The sequence below is a fragment of the Berghia stephanieae genome, chromosome 5 (assembly GCF_034508935.2).
Source record: "Berghia stephanieae isolate SIO BIC M18660-M18661 chromosome 5, UCSD_Bste_1.3, whole genome shotgun sequence".
NCBI classification, from domain to species: domain Eukaryota; kingdom Metazoa; phylum Mollusca; class Gastropoda; order Nudibranchia; family Aeolidiidae; genus Berghia; species Berghia stephanieae.
Window position 1 is genome coordinate 17646201 of NC_088364.1, and position 17975 is coordinate 17664175.

Consider the following 17975-nt stretch of genomic DNA (forward strand, 5'->3'; position numbering starts at 1 on the left):
AACACTGAAAAACTTGACATGGTGGACAAACTACAGCACTTCATCCAAGAAGACCATTTGACAGATAATCTACATTGGCGAGATTGGAGACAAAGGTTTATAAACAGCTTGCACAGAATAAAGTAATCAACGCTTTGCGATTACTGTTCGAACAAACAATAATGTCACATTTTGTTGTCAATAAAACATGACAAAGGAAAAGATTAAAAATAAGAGAGAAAAAAAATAAGAAAAAAAAATACCCCAACCCAAATAAATAAAAATAGAAAGAAAGAAATAAAAAAAACATTTTAGTGAGGTCATGTCTAGAATGTGATGATCCCAAGCGCGTAAAAGAATCAGAAGTTAATGTCCTACATGAATGGCACATGAAAGCTGGTGCTTCCACGGGTAGATGTATGTTTTCCCATATGACCACTCCTGTAAAGACTGATTGCCTAAATAAGCTCAGAAGACACCAGCAAAGCATCATCTTTCAACTAAGAACACAACACATACAGCTCAACAACCATTTAAGCAAAATTACAAAAGACACATCCCCTTCCTGCCCCCTATGTCAACACCCCAATGAAACAGTAACACACCACTTGCTTGAATGTCAACCTCTTGAAGACCTGAGATGCACATTCCTCCCACCAAATCCAAGCATCAGTAACACACTTTATAGTCACCTGGAACAACTACAAAAGACATCTAACTTCTACGTCATGGCACAAGACCGAAGGGCTAGAGCTCAGGTGGTCGCTGGTTCGGATAAGTAAGTAAGTAAGTAAGTAAAGCTGGTGCTTAGATGCTATTTTTAGCTTCTCCGCTTAATTGCAAACTCTGCTTAATCGACACACTAACCTGAACTCCCGAAGGTGCGCGATTAAGTGGAGTCAACTGTAACAATAAACTTAATTCACTCTTTTCAGAAATTGTAGGAAATGGAGAGGAATGTCAGATTTAAACAGATAGAATAGGGGAATTGACCTTCACAGTGGTTTTATAAGTTCTCCAGCATGGGTTACAAACAAAAATTAATAAAACAACTAAAAAAAAAAAAGAAACAAATTCTAAACGTAAAACTTTTCGGGCTCATGTTTTCTGTTGTTGGCTGAAGAAGAGTTTTGAGTCCTAAACATTCCTTGTTGTTTTTGTTCTCTTTTTGTAGCTGTTATATTCATTTTCATTTAATGTTTTTTTTACAGTCCACAGCACCTAGCAGCTTAGCATCGCTGAGAATAGGTTATAAAGTGGATCACTACTCACCTTTATTTCTAAGATTTGTTCAAGAACAATAAAACATTTGGGCCTATCAACATCATTGACTTTCTTGACACCTCCTCCTCTGGATTTTGGGTCCCAACGCAACATCAGCTTGAGCCACTGCTCCAGATAATTTTTCAAAGGTCTGGGAATAATATTCATTACAATCTAATATTGTTATCATCATCAGTATCACCATTCACTAAATTATAATCATTATTATCATTATTACAAGAAATACCCTGATTACAATATAGCAATAAAAAAAACTCAAATACCAATACATTTGAGTTATTTTTGTTGTCTTTAAAAAATAAGCCCACACCTTCTTGTTGTAATGATACGTATTCTTAAATCTAAATGTCATTTTAATAGGGAACAAAAGGGTGGTGTCAAAAACTGGTTCAAATCTCATTGGAAGTGTAAAACCACTCTTCCAGAGGACTGGATACATAAAATTTGTAATGATCATCTGGTTTCGGAATGATGGCATTTTATTTTCTTGTCTAAATATATGCTGGTTATCTTAAAGGTCATCCATCCTCATTCTATTACGTCCCGTAATCCTAAGAATCTGCCTACACATCCTGCTTCTAAAATAAATATCCCATCTTAAGATTCAATATGTAATTTATTCATTATTAGTCCTCTGAAAAAATGATTACATGGACTTTGGAACCAGAATAGTACAGGGTGTGACATCATGACTTCTCTGCCCTATCGTGCTAGTTATATCCAGACACACCTTTCATAGGATCAATTTCACTTCATCTTGTGCCATGCTTGGTAACATTGGCAGTCATGGCTCTCCAATCCTCTCTTTTTTCCATTGCTCTGATGGTGTTGCTGTTTCTTTCCGTTTCCAGCCAGTCTATGAGGGAATCTATCATTTTTGCTCTCTGATTTCCAGGGGCTCTCTTTCTTGTTAACTTTCCGGTCACACTCAGTTTTTGAATTCCCTCTCTTCTCATCTCTCTTCTCTCTGGGAATTTTAACTGCCATTTACATATTGTGTAAACTACTATCCTTTTATACCCAGCCTCTTTGAGGACATCCTCATTTCTGTTTTTATCTGTCCACGGAATATGAAGCACTCTTTTCAGAAACTACATTTCAACTGCTTACAGTCTTTTAATTATCTCTGAGGTCATGGTTCATGTTTCGCAAGCCTATGTTAATATGGGTTCTATATAACATTGTAGCAGTCTCATTTTTAGAGATTGGGCAATGATTTTTCTGGTAAACATGATTTCCATGTTTTGGAAAGTCGGTTTTGCTTTTCCTATCCTGCTTTTACTGCTTTCAACTTCCACAGCACTTTTTTCCATTTTCATTAATTATTGTTCCTAAATATTTGAATGAAATTATTTTGGGCATCAGGTGAATGGATAAAGTCAGAAATGAAAATGAGAAGTGGGGATAGATTGGTCATACACATAAAAAACCTGCCCTCAACATCAAAGACAGGCTCTGACCTGGAATCCACAAGGAGAAAGAAGACCTGGGAGGCCAAGAAAGAGTTGGCGAAGCAGCACCGTGAAGGAACAAAGGAGAAGCTGTGACATATGGAAGCAGGTGGAGAAGACGACCCAAGGAAAAGTCAAATGGCGAAGCATCATTGAAGGCCTATGATGCTCATACTGGGGTCAAGGGCTTAAGTCAAGTCAGTCAGGACACCCACTGAATTTAATTGGTAAATTGCAACGTATACAAAATTTAGCAGCCCACGTAACATATCAAAAAAGAAAATTTGACCACATCAACCCACTTTTTGAAAATTTGCACTGGCTTCCTGTCCGCTATAGAATAGATTACAAAATTGCTTTATCAATTAGTCTTCAAATGCCTGAATAATTTAGCCCATCTTTACCTTTCTGAAGTAATAAACCTTAAGCCTTGAACCAGAAGCATTCTGTAATGATTCCACACCACCCTATTTTCTGTATCAAAAAGCAAGCTAACCCTAAACTTTGAAATCATTATTATTATTATTATTATTATTATTATTATTATTATTAATTATTTGGAGTTGGAACTTACAATGAATTAATCTAAAATAAATGCATTTATTGAGGAGACTGAATTTTGCTTTTATTAACTTTTTATAACTCATATCATTTTGGCTTAAAACTATCTTCGTCTAGTTCATTCTGAAATTTTACAAGTTTGATGAGGTTGGTCACATTTGTAATCCTTTACTTAGAATAAAGCATCCTAGACTTAAGTAAATTATTATTTTATAGCTCGAACAGCAATATGCTATACATGAATATTAGAAAATTATTTATCTCCCATAATTTTTTCACAAAGAAATCGAGTCAAATTCCACCAAAGAAACAAAGATTGCTGTGTTGCAGTATGGAGTGGTGGATAATAATAATAATAATTTATTTATATAGCGCCTGTACCATACAATATAGCTCCAGGCTCACAATATACATAGCATGCAATATATATCTTTCTTTTTTTAATTTAGAAAAATTACTCTATCATATTATCAACAACATATAAAAGATGAGAATACAGAATTATTTTAAAAAATGTAAATTAGGGTAAATATGTTCTAAGGGGTGAACTACAAAAATCATGTAATTAAACTTGAGTTATATCATATGGCTATGTGGTCTAGTGGTATGACACTCGCTTACGGATCGGAAGGTCCTGGGTTCGAGCCTCATGCTCGGCGCATAGTTGAGTCCTTGGAAAAGGTTCTTTACTCACATTCTCTCACCGTACTCAGGTGTAAAATGAGTACACCTGGCCATTAACAGCGGCGTCTTTGTCCAAAAAATTGTAATATCGCCTAACAGGAGGCATGTCCTGTCCTACATGTTAAATGTTGCTGTTGACCAGGGACCCCCTGTAAAGCGCTTTGAGCACATTTAGTGGATATTGCGCTATATAAAGCTCAATTTTTAAAAAAATAATTTTTTTTTGTATAATGAAGATTGCTTATCCTTTCAACTTAATTTTTTTTTTTAATAAATAAATAAATGCTCAATTGGTTCTTTCTACATACGATCTAAATATAACAGAAAGAGATGACTTTTTAATTTTCTTTTAAAAACGGCTTCAGAATCAGTAAAGCTAGAGTGCAGATTAAATGGCAGAGAATTCAAAACTGTTGGAGCAATATAAGGTTCTGTCTTTTAATTTTGTGTTCCCCCTTTTTGTGGTGTGCAAAAGATATGGATCACAATCCTAAATTCCGAGATGGGATATAATTATCAATAAAATCCTTTAGATAAAAAGGTGAACATGGCAATTTAATAACCAATTCTAGCTTTAACAGGCAACCAGTGAAGTTCATAAAACATTGTGGCTATGTGTTCTCATTTTTTCTTCTTTAAAACAATTCGCGAGGCTTGATTTTGTAAAAGCTGAAGTTTCTTTCAGATTATCAGGCAGATTAAAAAGTAATGAATTACAAGAGTTAAGTTTAGAAAACATAAAAGAAGAGACTAATGTTTGAACAGACTTTTGGGACAAAATATTTGACAATTGGACAATTTTTTGTAATTGAAAATAAAGAATTTTCAAAAGATAGCATAAATATTTTTCCATAGACAGATTACAATTAAAATAAATGCTGAGATTATGGGCTTTGTCCGAAAAAGGAACAATTTCATTTTGAGCATTCAATGTTTTTGAATTGGTCGAATTCATAATCTTTCTTGGGTTTATAAAAAATTTAAAAAACATCCGTTTTCTCTTTATTCATTTTAAGTTTATTGCAAGTAATCCACATCCTGACCTCTTCAATACATTTCTCCATTTTTCTCAATAAACAATCAGTATCCTGGGGTTTAACTGAACTGCACAGCAGAGTGTCATCAGAGTACATGTGATAGTTTATGTTATACTATTTGATGACATCGCCTAATGGCTGTGTATACAGCGTGCACAGCAGGGGACCCAAAACAGATCCATGACTTGACTTGACTAAGCCTCTTGATTCCTTGTGGAACATAGGGCCGCAACAGTAGTCTTCCATCTGACTCGTTTTTTAGAGGTCTTCTTTACCCAGGTTTGTCCACATCATTGGCCCCAAAAAGGAGGACGCTTCCTCGACCGTGCCGATTTTAGGAACAATTTCATTTTTTATTGTATCGGGTTGTTGGCTCAATTCAAACCCCCAGACTTGGAGCACCAGGATTTATTTTGGAGATTCACCCCTAGGCGTGTTGCTCTTCCGAGCTAAAGAGTCATGCCCACCCTTGGTTATATTTTGGAGTGTCTTCCTAGGCCGATTGCTTTCCCAAGCTATAGAGTCCTTCTTACCCTTGGGTTAATTTTGGAGTGACCTTCTCCAAGATTGCTTGCTTAAGAGCTTATCTACCTGAAGTTGGAACATAGGTTGCTCTAAAACAGATCCCCGGGGAACCCCGAATTTTAATGGTGATTGTGTAATCCACTGTGTTCATTCTGGTTTTTTTAATTAATTTGTTTTTTTTTTAACAATTAAAAAATAAAAATCAATTTAAATCAAATTTCACAATTTACACTTTAAATTCACTTGCAATTGTAAGCATATAGTTCACCATAATATAATGTCAGATTGAGGAGATGGCAAACAAATACTTCTATGAATGAGAATGGGTCTACGAGTCTACGAGTGCCTAGGTTAAGAAATGGGAAACAGGATCAAGAAAAATTCATAGAAGAAATGAAAAGATAATCATACCCGCAAAGATGCGTCTCCCCAGGGAGGTATTTTGAGAATTTAACCTCCCCTTTTTCATCGGCAACGGCTGTAATATCATCAGGAGATTTTTTGCTGACTTCTTTATGCCTGAAAATAAAATACATGAGATATTTTAGTAAGTAGAAATCCTCAAGCCAAAGGCAGTATTGGTGCAGCCATCCCGTTAAAAATGGATTGCGTGCTATTGGCATCTTTGAATACTGCAAAATTGTAAATCTTGTTCATAAAAACATTGCAAAAAAAAGAATCAAACCTTATATCAATGAAACATAATTCCAAAATATTATAGTTTATTGTTCTAACGTAATTTAATTTGGGCTTTTTCCATTCTATAAAAGACAAATGAACAAACATAAAGAGTCATGATAGGAGACTACAGAAGACGAGTCAAAGTTAAGTTCAAAAACTTTGTTTACACTTTTCATCATCACTATCCAAATCAAATCCATCCTCATGAAAGACAGAATACCTGTCTTTTAATTAAAACATTTGTTCATTGGAGAAACAATGAACTATATCATTTGAATCATCCTCCCAGATGATATTTCATTAAGATTGCTTCGAAGACATCATTATTACGATCAATTCTCTGGAAGGAGGTTGAATTCAGGTTAGTGAAATTATTGAATAATGCAATTGAAAAAAAGCTACACAAAAGGCCAATTAAATTTCTTTTTTACTTTTATATCATTGATAATAGCAAAATAATGAAAACCTGTCAGATATAAATGTCCCAATGCGTCTGCAAGCGTAATTTAGCCTGTCAGCCATATTTGCCAAATGCTTCGTCCAATGACTTGAAGAATTCTTAACATCTAAACATGAAAAATTAATTTTTAAAACAAGGAAGACAAAAAAGACATGCTAATTAGACATGAGGAAGACAAAACTTTAAACAGGAGTGTCTCAACTGTGTCATAATTATAATCATTGTTTTCATGTGAAATTGTGAATATAACATTTAGAGATTCTCCACTTATATTTTATATACCTTTAATTTTTTAACCTTTACAACCAAATGGGACGAGGTATTATGCTGATTTTACAAGTCATTGCAAAATTACAGAATAAAACTGGTTAAACTTCTTTCTCTTTCTGACATGTTATTTTTTCCTCTTAGGGGAAAGAATACAAAAGGCTTGAATAAATAGGTGACATTGTTCATATGTCAGCTGGATTATCTTCGTTTATTATTAAAAAATTGAAGGGTGGTCACTCCTCACAGGACCAGCAATGGGAAATGTCAAAACTTGAATCTCAATAAAGCATTACTCATAGCTCAACATTTTTCTTGAAATAATACTTAAAGGAGGCTTTGTAATTTACCATTGCACACTGGTAAATTCTGGAAGAAATGGGCGTTTTCCTGTGATACATTCAAAGACCACACTCCCAAATGACCAGTAATCCACTGTCCTTGTGTAAGCTTGCCTCCCATACAACTCTGGGGCCTAAGGAGAATGGTGACAAAAACATGGATATAACTTGTGAGGAAAAATATTTTTGGAATATAACAGCTCATTTTAGTGACTGTTGAATTAAATCTTAAACTAAATGATTATGAAAGCCCCATGGAAGGGGACAACAGATAATGAGTGACAGAAGAGTTAGCAAGACTTGACCTTACTTAAAAGAACTCCCTAAAACCACGGGAAGGACCTTTTCCTCTTGTGGACAGGGAAACTAAACAATATTTTGTAACTGATTAAGATTTTTAAATAGTATACCACATTATATTTCTGGTCAACATGGTTAACACCTGTTTACTTAACTGAACTTTATTACAGCTCAACTGTATAGAAAGAAAATTCAGAATAAGGAGGATGAACAGCGTATGTTGAATTTATCAAAGAAACAAAATTTTACTCAAATAACAGATAGAATTATTAACATAAGACAGACAAATAAAGAGCTCGAAAAAAAAGGTGGATAACATCAGCCAATGTAATAATGGCATAGCTGTGTATAAAGCAGTCTGAAACTTGATCCAAAAACCATTTGAAGACTCGAAAGTAGAGGAGGATACAGGGAAATTCATAACTGACTCCAACGCAACAGTAGGGGATTTATCAAAATTATAGAAAACAAAGTTTTATACCACAGATACACACAATATGTATCCTCATTAGAAGGTCAGACTGCTATTCAAACCCATCACACCAAGGGAAATAGGACATTGTGTCAAGAGCCTTGACAACAAAAGAGCTCCTGGAGAAGAAGGTCTGTGTGCAGAATTATTGAAATATGGACCACCACAATTAGACAAATATTAGCAGATATTTTCAACAAGACAATTGAAAATAACCAACCTATGGACATCAATAAAAGAAATCTCATTCCAAAACAAAAGGCTTTCCACAAAAATGTACGACCAGTCACATTACTCAACATCATTGTTTTGTTTTTAGGGATTTTTTTAAAACGCTGCTTGCAACACTATTAGGTCATTTCAGCAACAAAAGGAAAAGTTGTAAATCTGAGGTTAAAAGCATCAAAGAAAAAGCAGGACAAAGGTGATTGGTATAAATAGAAAAGTGAGTGGAGCAGGCACTTATGTTGGTAACAACAAGATATGAAGTGAGTAGAAAAGTGCCAGAAGACAATAGAGAATAAAAATTTTTTTTTTTGCGGCGGTGGTGGGGTTGGAACCTGCGACCTTATTGGTACGACAACTCCGCCTGGCAGGTGAGAGCGTGGCTCTACTGTGTGAGCTATCCACGAACACAAAAATATTCGTTTCAAACCCAAAGTCATTTCTAGATCCCTCTCTCACCCACTACTTGAGATCGCCGATTCGTTCACCACCATCGCGAAGTAATTTTGACCAGCAGTTAAGCTTAATAGCCAATATTCTCATCACAAACATATAACATAGAAACGATGAGACATTGAGTATGCTCCGGTGTATGGGGTGAATTTTTAATTCAGAAAAGTGAGTGGAGCAGGCACTTATGTTGGTAACAACAAGATATGAAGTGAGTAGAAAAGTGCCAGAAGACAATAGAGAATAAAAAGAAATGTGCAATCCCTGTCCACGACTCACTCAAATTTCGAAAAAAAAATTTCCACAGGAAATGACATAAACTGACAATGTTGACTTATTGAGGTAATCTAGATTAATATAGCAGAAATCAAAAGTAACCTACCAAACAAACAAAAACAAAAAACAACTATATATGTCAATCTGGAAAAGAAAACACATCAGGATAATGTTGAGGGAAGACGATGGGTGGAGCTCAACAAAAAAATAGGGCCATATATAGGAGACAAAGAGGATGTCAAACAAATATAAAAGCTCTCAATGGTCATCCTCAATAAATTAATTGTCTAGAACAGGGCCAAATAAAAATCAACACAATAATCAAATTATACAATGCCCTTGTGGAGTCCATACTCATTTACAATGTGGTACTTGGGCATTAATATAAAGCGAAGAGCAAAAACTAGATAGGGTTCACCAGAAACAGCTAAAGAAAGTCCTGAACATTCAATACCCAGCACAAAATAGCGATAAAGTACTCTACATCGTGTGCAATGAAAGAGCTTCCACAGGAAGTTTTTTTTTTGAGTGCTGGATAGCATCGATTGCAGAATGTCCCTTTCACAGTCAGGTGGAATTGTCGTAACTGTAAGGTCAAGGGTTCAAACCCCAATTGCTGCAAACTTTTTATTCTTTTTTTCTTCTGTCACTTTTCTATTCACTTCATTTCCTGTTATTATTTAATGAAACTCCTCTCTCTCTCTTCAATTCTTAAAGGCATGATAGTGACTTTTCTGCCATGAAATAAGAAGAGACACTGAAATACCAGCAAACAAAGCCATGAACACATATTTCACAACCTCTGAACAGGGTAAATATCAAGGCCAACCACCAACAATTCACACTCTATTAAAAACGGACTCGAACACATTCAATATTAACGTTAGATAAGACTCATCGGAAGACCTTCTGTCTCTAAAATCTATGGCAGAAGACTGTGAAAGGTGGAGGGATCTCATACAAAAGATACAAGAAGTGGCCGGGACATCTCAATAAAATGACTAGAGGTCGCAAAGGTGCTTAGTCAAGTAGTCCTATCACATTATCCCAATTATCATCTTGTAACATGTGCAAATATTATCATCATCTTTTCAACCCATAGGCAATTGCTATTGCTCATATTCATCGCACTGCTTGGATCAATAACCTGTGCTAAGTGTCAATTTTAACTATAATTAAAAACTATAGCACTAAATATCGGCAGCACAGAACCCCCATTCAAAACAAGATACATCAAATACAAAGCCTCCATAACACACGAAAGCAAAGCAAAGAGTACCAAATTAGCAATGCACTATTGGGAACAGATAAACACTAACAAAACACCAACCATAACCTGGGAGATAGTCAAGCAAAGCAACCCCTACAGACGCGGTGCTAGAAAATGCAACCTGTGCCTGACAGAGAAACTGGAAATACTATTACACAACCACAGAAACAACAACACCTTAAACAAAAGATCAGAACTAATGACAATGTGCAGACACTCTAATAAATTCAAGCTCAAAACACAAAAGGTTAATAACAACCCCCCCCCCCCCAACCATTATTATTATTATCATCATCATCACCGTCGTCATCATCATTATTATTATTATTATTTCCCTCCCCCCTACTATTTTTTCCACACAGCTACATTCCACAATAAATCACACACACACACACACATGTATACAACACAGACACACACACACACACACACACACACACACACAATGAGAACACAATACAAAATGTCACTACATAACACTAATCACTGCCCCATAATTGACACAGCAGAAGTACGGACGTATATAAATAAACAACACTAAACTCTCAAATGAAAAACCATTCTACGGACAAATGCCGACTGATGAAATGAAGGACATATAAACGTTCGTTTCGGCTTTAAAATATGTGAGTGAATTTATTTATTTATATATATATATATATATATATATATATATATATATATATATATATATATATATATATATATATATATATATATATATATATATATATATATATAATATATTAAAGAGCAGTAGGCTTGCTCCACTTGACTTGCACTTATTTTATTGCTACAAAACTGATGTGCCAGTGATGTCGAATATATCTTTTTACAAATCCTATTTCTGTCCTGGTCATTTGATTTTCAATTTTTGGAAGAAAAAAAGCAGCTGAGCAACTATCAAGAAATGCAATGAAGGCCAGTATGATATTACATAATGATACATTTTTATTAGAAATGACACCATAAATGATCAATATTTCAGCCATCCCCCAATGATCTGCCATAGCCCTATGTATTCCTCTTTAAAGTTCCATCCATTTTTTTTTTAGAACTGACAGCTGTTTTAGACCAAGTTCAGTTTTCAGCTCAAGGTATTCCTTTTCTGAATTTCCTTTTCCAGATATTATTTTACTTTTACGGCAAAATTGGACAAAATATAACCATTAATGTTTCATACCTATATATAGGAAAATAAAATTGTTACCAAATATTGTTGAGTTCCAACATGAGATAGCATACAGCTGCTACTTGCGTCTAATTCTTTTGCGTAGCCAAGATCAATAATTTTGTACAGAAACTGTGGATGACAAAGAATGAAAAGCATCAAATTAAGGCAAATTTCTTTTTTTTTAAAAGAAATATTATAACAATGTGAAATTGAATGTAAGCTTCAATTTATTCAATGAAAACAGATAATGAGAACGTTTCAGGTTTCCCCTTTATCAATAAAACAGGATGAATGAAAGAAACAGTACAGACGAACGAGATAACATCATCTGCAAATGTTGCTAAAAGACTACGTGGGAGAAACTAGCAAGAGATTAAGGAACAGATTTGGACAACATCTGCAGTCCACTGAAAATGACAGACAGACCTGTCACCCACCACTTTGATGGTTCCAGTCATCGAGGATTTCATGACATGCTAGTTGACTACACATGTGTTCGACGACCGCGACCCTCTCTCTCGCCTGTGGCACAGTAAGCAGGCAGTGAATACATCCACGTCTAGCGGAGCGTGTAGGTGGAATGATAATATAACTAGCTGACTTGATGGCATAGTTTTGTTTTGTCTTTGACGCGACAAATAAAAAGTTTCTTTTGGGTTTTCTAAAGTCGGCATTGGAAAAGGAATTAAAAACTGACTATTTCGAGGCACAGAATAAAACTCTTTTATTTTATTTTTTGTTGGTTCAGTTTTTTGACGTTACGAATTTTATGTTTACTTTTAATTTTTTTCAAATATCAGCACTTAACAGAATATATCGAGCAAAATAATACTGTCGGAAATCTGACAATTGTCGGAAGATTTACAAGCCTAACTCCACAGTTCCTCCCCGTCTCCCTTTTTTTTGACTTACTTAATTGCACACATTTTATAAATATCTATTGTTCTATTTTATTTTGTGCTTCCTTACAAAAGATCATACTATTTCCTTTCCCATCAATGTTTTTGTATTTTCACATTAACAACGCCATCATCACATATTATCTCATTCGTCTGAAGTGTGCCTTTCATTCATCTTGTTTTGTTGATAAAAGAGAAATCAGAAATGATCAGATTATCTGTTTTCATTTATTAAATTGAAGCTTACATTCAATTTCACATTGTTATTTATTTAAATAAGTTGAGATCAATAAGTAGTAGATTATGTTTCAGAAAATTAAAACATCTCAGGCCTGTAAATGGTTGGTGAAAAAATTGTCTGAACTTTTTGAACACGCGAAAATAGACACAACAGGACAAAAATATGGACACAACACAGATATGACACGTCAATTGACTAGTCAAATCATGTCACTTTCCCCTACTTATTTATAACGAGGTCCTTATTTTATGGTACCAAAAAAAAAATCCCAATTATTTGAGGGCCCAGGTCTGAGTTAGTAAAATGAAAGGAAGAGAACAATTCCTACCCTTTTGAATGATGTGTATCTCGTGCTTAACACAGGAATGTGCGTATCTTCACTCCTATTTGTGTTAAATGTTTACGCTAATTCTTTCCTTTATTTGGATTAATTCTTATAGGAGAAGTAGTAGAAGAAGAAGAAGAAGAAGAAGAAGAAGAAGAAGAAGAAGAAGAAGAAGAAGAAGAAGAAGAAGAAGAAGAAGAAGAAGAAGAAGAAGAAGAAGAAGAAGAAGAAGAAGAAGAAGAGGTGGTGGTGCAGTCATGTGAGAGCTTTCGAAGAAGAATATACATTTCGAAGAAAAATAATTATTTCGCATTATTTTTTTTCCGTCTCACATCTGGACGGAACCAAAAAAATATAGAGACTGAGAAATAAGAACCGGAGATATGCATGTGTGTCGGTAGCAAAATAGAGAGAAACCTTCCGGTCCGGTTCGAAACACTTCTGTACGTGCGTTATTTACTGACTAGGTGTGTGTGTGTGAAGACAACTCGTGCGAACTTCACGACCCACTCTCGCTGGCTGTGGAAAAGTAGCCAGGCAGTGAATACATCCACGTCTACCAGAGCGTGTAGGTGGCATGATAATATTATAGCTAACAGATAGACGGCAAGTTTTGTTTTGTCTTTGATGTGACAAATGAAAATTTTTAAATTTTATATTTTTAAGTCAGCATTTGAAACGGAATAAAATCTATTTTTTTCGAGGAACGAAATAAAAGTATTTTATTTTATTTTTTATTGGTTCTGTTCTTTGACGTTACAAATTTTATTTTTACTATTTTTTTTATTTTTATATTAGCACTTAAGAGCAAAATCGTACTGTCAGAAATCCGACAATAGACGGACGATTTACAGGCCTGTTATCTGAAAGATAATAAAAGTAGAAAAAAGAAGAGATAAACAATTACCCTGTCTTCTTCATCTCCTATTGGCTGAAGAACAATGTTTTCAGGTTTGATGTCTCTATGAATGATTCGCTTAGAATGTAGATATTCTATGGCACTTCCTATACCACTCAATAAGTCTCTCACAAATACCTCTCGCAATCCATGGCAATTCTCTGGCTTTGTTAACAGCTGAAATAAACATTTGGACACAGATAAGTTAACACGTAAATGGAAGAAAGAATAAAAACAACTATAATCATTTATAAATGGGGCACCATGGCTCAGTGGTATGGTCTTTGCTTCATACCCGAAAGGTACCGAGTTCGATTACCAGCTGGGCTGTGTGGCCTTGAGCAAGTCACCTCGCCCTAGCTCAATTTGCGGCGCTGCAATGTGGCTGATGCCTGGGTTATTCCAGTCTTTCTTTGGAATAGACCCTAGAGACAAATTTCCCCTTTGGGATGAATTAAGGGAATTTTATTTTTATTTTTTATTCATTAATAAAAATTTTAAGTCAGATGGTTTTAGTGACCTTTTTACCACTTATGAAATTCTTTTTTTTTTTTTTTTGTCATGAAGTGTCCCCTTATTCAATATACACACAATCAATATCTTGAGGTTTCATTCTGGTTATAAACTTGTTGATAAATTACTTGCCTAAATGATGAAAGGTCAGGGGTCAATTTCTGGTTTAGATACAGTGATTTAATTTCTTGGGCTTCAGAAATATTATGCTGTGTTGAATAAAACTTGCATGAAGGAAATTAAACAAAAGGTTAGAAAATATATGTGTACTGATTATATTGGTGAATGTAATAGGTCTGAAGATCAAGTTGAATTATTTTAATATGCTAGCATTTCATCAAGAGGCTGGCACACAAATGTTCTATTTATTTCATGCTACAGAAACTAGGACAAAATCCGATTATAATGCCTTGAATTATTTTTCCTGAAGGACATTTTTGAAAAGAAAATGAAAAAGGAAAACAAGAAATGAGAAGAGCACATAAAAATCCCACCTTTCTGAGGTCTCCGCCCTTACAATACTCCATTCCCAAAGCTGGAACATCATTTGGACCATTGTCAAGTTCAGGAGGAACTGCAATGGCTCTTATGACACTGTTGTGATCCAGTTTGTTCATTATATAAACCTCTTGCTTCCATCTCTCCCAAACTCTATTTGTTCCATCAGCAAATTCCTCTCTTATACGAAGTTTTTTAATGGCTATAAATTCTTCATTGACCTGAAATTTTTAAAAAGTTGAAAAGAAAATTAGACTGAAATCAGACTTTCAACCAGATACAGTACTGTTCACAATCGCAACCGCATGTTTGACACCAGTTTTGCTACTTTCTGATGTCAAGCATTATATTACATTTAAATCAGGAACAAGAGATCATAGAAATATTGTCTTCAATTTGAACAATTTGTTACTATGTTTCAACAATGATTTATCCTATATAATTTGAGTTCACGTGTATCCCATCTGATCTCCTATTGTCAAATTGTGTCCCTTGAAATTTTGGGTTTGTAAAAAATTTATCCTCTAGGTACTCCAGCTACGCATAAGACCAATGCAGTTGATCATCATCAAATTTCCTTGCTCCCTGTGGGGTCCATCTGAGGGTGATCCTTGGTATGGTATCTGGGTCCAGCCAGAAATAGCCAGTCCACCTCCATCTTCTTCTCTTCACAAAAAATGATACAGGATCCAGCTCTGTTCCCTTCATCAAGAAGCGGTTTGAGATGGTATCTGGCAAGAATATCCTAAGTATCTTCCTCAAGCAATTGTTTTGGAACATGTTTTGAGTGTTTTATTTGTTTAATTACCATGTAAATTCTTGATGGGTCATAATAGTTAATCTAGTCTTATATTATGTGAAGACAACTTTTAAGGTAAGATCCTGAAAATAGTATCACTAAGAGCCAACTTATAGAACAGAAATAACTCCCAAAAGTAGTATTGAATTTCCAGAGTTACATCATTAGAAGTCTTTAAAATGTTTATCTTTAGTCAAAGAAAAATAAATTTCTTTGTTATATTTATTTCTGTTTTAAGGGAGGCTGTTCATTTCCATGTCATTCTCCTTCATCATCTAATCCTACTATCTCCATCATACTATGCAATATCGTCAATGAGCATATCGGGGGGGGGGGGGAAACTGATGATATATTTTACGGTCTAAACTATACAATCTGACTTTAATTAAATGCTTTCATTGCCAAGAGTGAATAAAGAAATAAATAAATATGAGCATCTATTTATTGCATTTCCACAAATTTACTGTGCTCGGTAAGCTTCACAATGTTTCATTTATACCCCCAGCAGGCAATAATGAACCATGTTTTCAATTCAAAGAGAATCAATCATCTGTTGGCACCCTTTTTGTTCTAACACTCTTACAATATCCATCACTGCCTATAGCCAGGTACTCATTTACCAGTGCTCTTAACAGACGAAAGTCAAAAAGTTTTAAAATTTGTTACCCCCTGAAGGACTACTTTTTTGTGATAAAAGACTGAGCCATCAGTCCACACTATCATTTCTTCTGCAAATATAAACTTAAATTGAGACCTAACTCATATCTCGTCCATTCCAACAAAATATCAGATTGACAAGGTGGGTCACAAATGTTCTCGACAGGTTTTCGAAAATGTTATAATTACCTTATTTTGGTACAAGCAGACATTACCAAATCCTCCTTGCCCAAGCTCTTGAACCTTCTGCCAATTAGAAGAGATATCTTCTCCTTGAATATTCATTCTTTATGGCCAGGAGTATTAACTGGATATCGGGAGGAAGAATCAAAATTAAAACACTTAAAAATATGGTTTGACAAGTCTCTCTCTCTCTCTCTCTCTCTCTCTCTCTCTCTCTCTCTCTCTCTCTCTCTCTCTCTCTCTCTCTCTCTCTCTCTCTCTCTCTCTGGAGAGGATCCTACCAGAGACAATGCTATTTGTTTTGCATCTGTTTCAGAAATGTACATGCTTCAGCTTTATTTGAAGCCTTTTGATTATTCAAAACTTTCTTTCCATTTTTTTAAAACCTGTGGCTTGTTATTGTTATTTAAATAGTAAATAGTGATTAAGATAATCTAGACGTCTAGATACTAATGGCTAATAATAATAATGACTTTGTCTGCCTATCTGAATCTGGCACGGCATGAAAATTTAAGCTAGGCGACCTTTTCGTTATTCATATCAGTGAAGAAGGAAATCAATTTTTCAGACTGTCTGAATACACGGCCAAATTTTCAAGCTACTTCCGTGGAATCTACTCTTCTACCTTCTTTCTACCTTCACGCTCGGCTCGGTGAAAGTGAAAGTAAAAATGTCTGTGACTGTCTGAATCTGAAAAACGTAAAATGAAAATAATGGTAAAAAGCTTTGTGTCAACATTATCACCTTTGGCTTTGGAGCGATTCTTATGCCATCAATTCAGTTAGGCCAGTCTACATCTTCGGACCTCGAGTCTCAATTCTCAGGGAAAGTACCTCAGAAGAGATAGAGATGAGTGACGAGGGAGTGACGGACGAGTTAGAGAGGATGGGCATTAATCGAGATGAGTACCCTGTACTCATTATGATACTAACGAAAATTATGTGAAAATTGAAAATAGAAAGGCTTCGAATGGGGCCAGTACAAATGACGTTTCGGTTACAAGCCCATTGTCAGCAAAACAATATACAAAGGAACGTTGAAATAAAATAAAACAAAATATATTTAGAATTTTATCATCTGTTTTCTTGAGTGGTTGGAGTATGAATGAAATGTTAGCGCGGCGTCGGTGTGTGAGTAGAGAGTCCTACGTCAGGGTATTGAAAGACGGAAATTTTCTAGAAATTAATGGAAAATAAAAGATGATAAAAATGTAGTAGTAGTAGTAGTAGTAGTAGTAGTAGTAGTAGTAGTAGTAGTAGTAGTAGTAGTAGTAGTAGTAGTAGTAGTAGCGGTAGTAGTAGTGACATCATCAGTTGTTATTATTGTTGCTGCTGTTGTAACATTTTTTTTTGGATGAATTAAGTATAGTAGTTGTAGTAGTAGTAGTAGTAGTAGTAGTAGTAGTAGTAGTAGTAGTAGTAGTAGTAGTAGTAGTAGTAGTAGCAGTAGTAGTAGTAGTAGTCGTAGTAGTAGTAGTAGTAGTAGTAGTAGTAGTAGTAGTAGTAGTAGTAGTAGTAGTAGTAGT

At 34.9% G+C, this 17975-nt stretch overlaps 1 protein-coding gene across 1 annotated transcript in view; it reads right to left on the reverse strand.

The window, feature by feature from the left end:
• Window positions 1-17341, reverse strand: part of LOC144972520 (inhibitor of nuclear factor kappa-B kinase subunit alpha-like) — a 41336-nt gene extending 23995 nt beyond the window's left edge. The window contains exons 1-8 of the mRNA XM_078913827.1: window positions 17195-17341; window positions 16457-16574; window positions 14808-15032; window positions 13810-13977; window positions 11474-11566; window positions 7280-7404; window positions 5933-6040; window positions 1252-1393 (exon numbers count right to left, since the gene is read on the reverse strand). Coding sequence (XP_078769953.1) covers window positions 1252-1393; window positions 5933-6040; window positions 7280-7404; window positions 11474-11566; window positions 13810-13977; window positions 14808-15032; window positions 16457-16552 — 957 coding nt within the window. The 5' untranslated portion in view covers window positions 16553-16574; window positions 17195-17341. The remainder of the gene's footprint in view (window positions 1-1251; window positions 1394-5932; window positions 6041-7279; window positions 7405-11473; window positions 11567-13809; window positions 13978-14807; window positions 15033-16456; window positions 16575-17194) is intronic.
• Window positions 17342-17975: the final 634 nt, after the last annotated feature.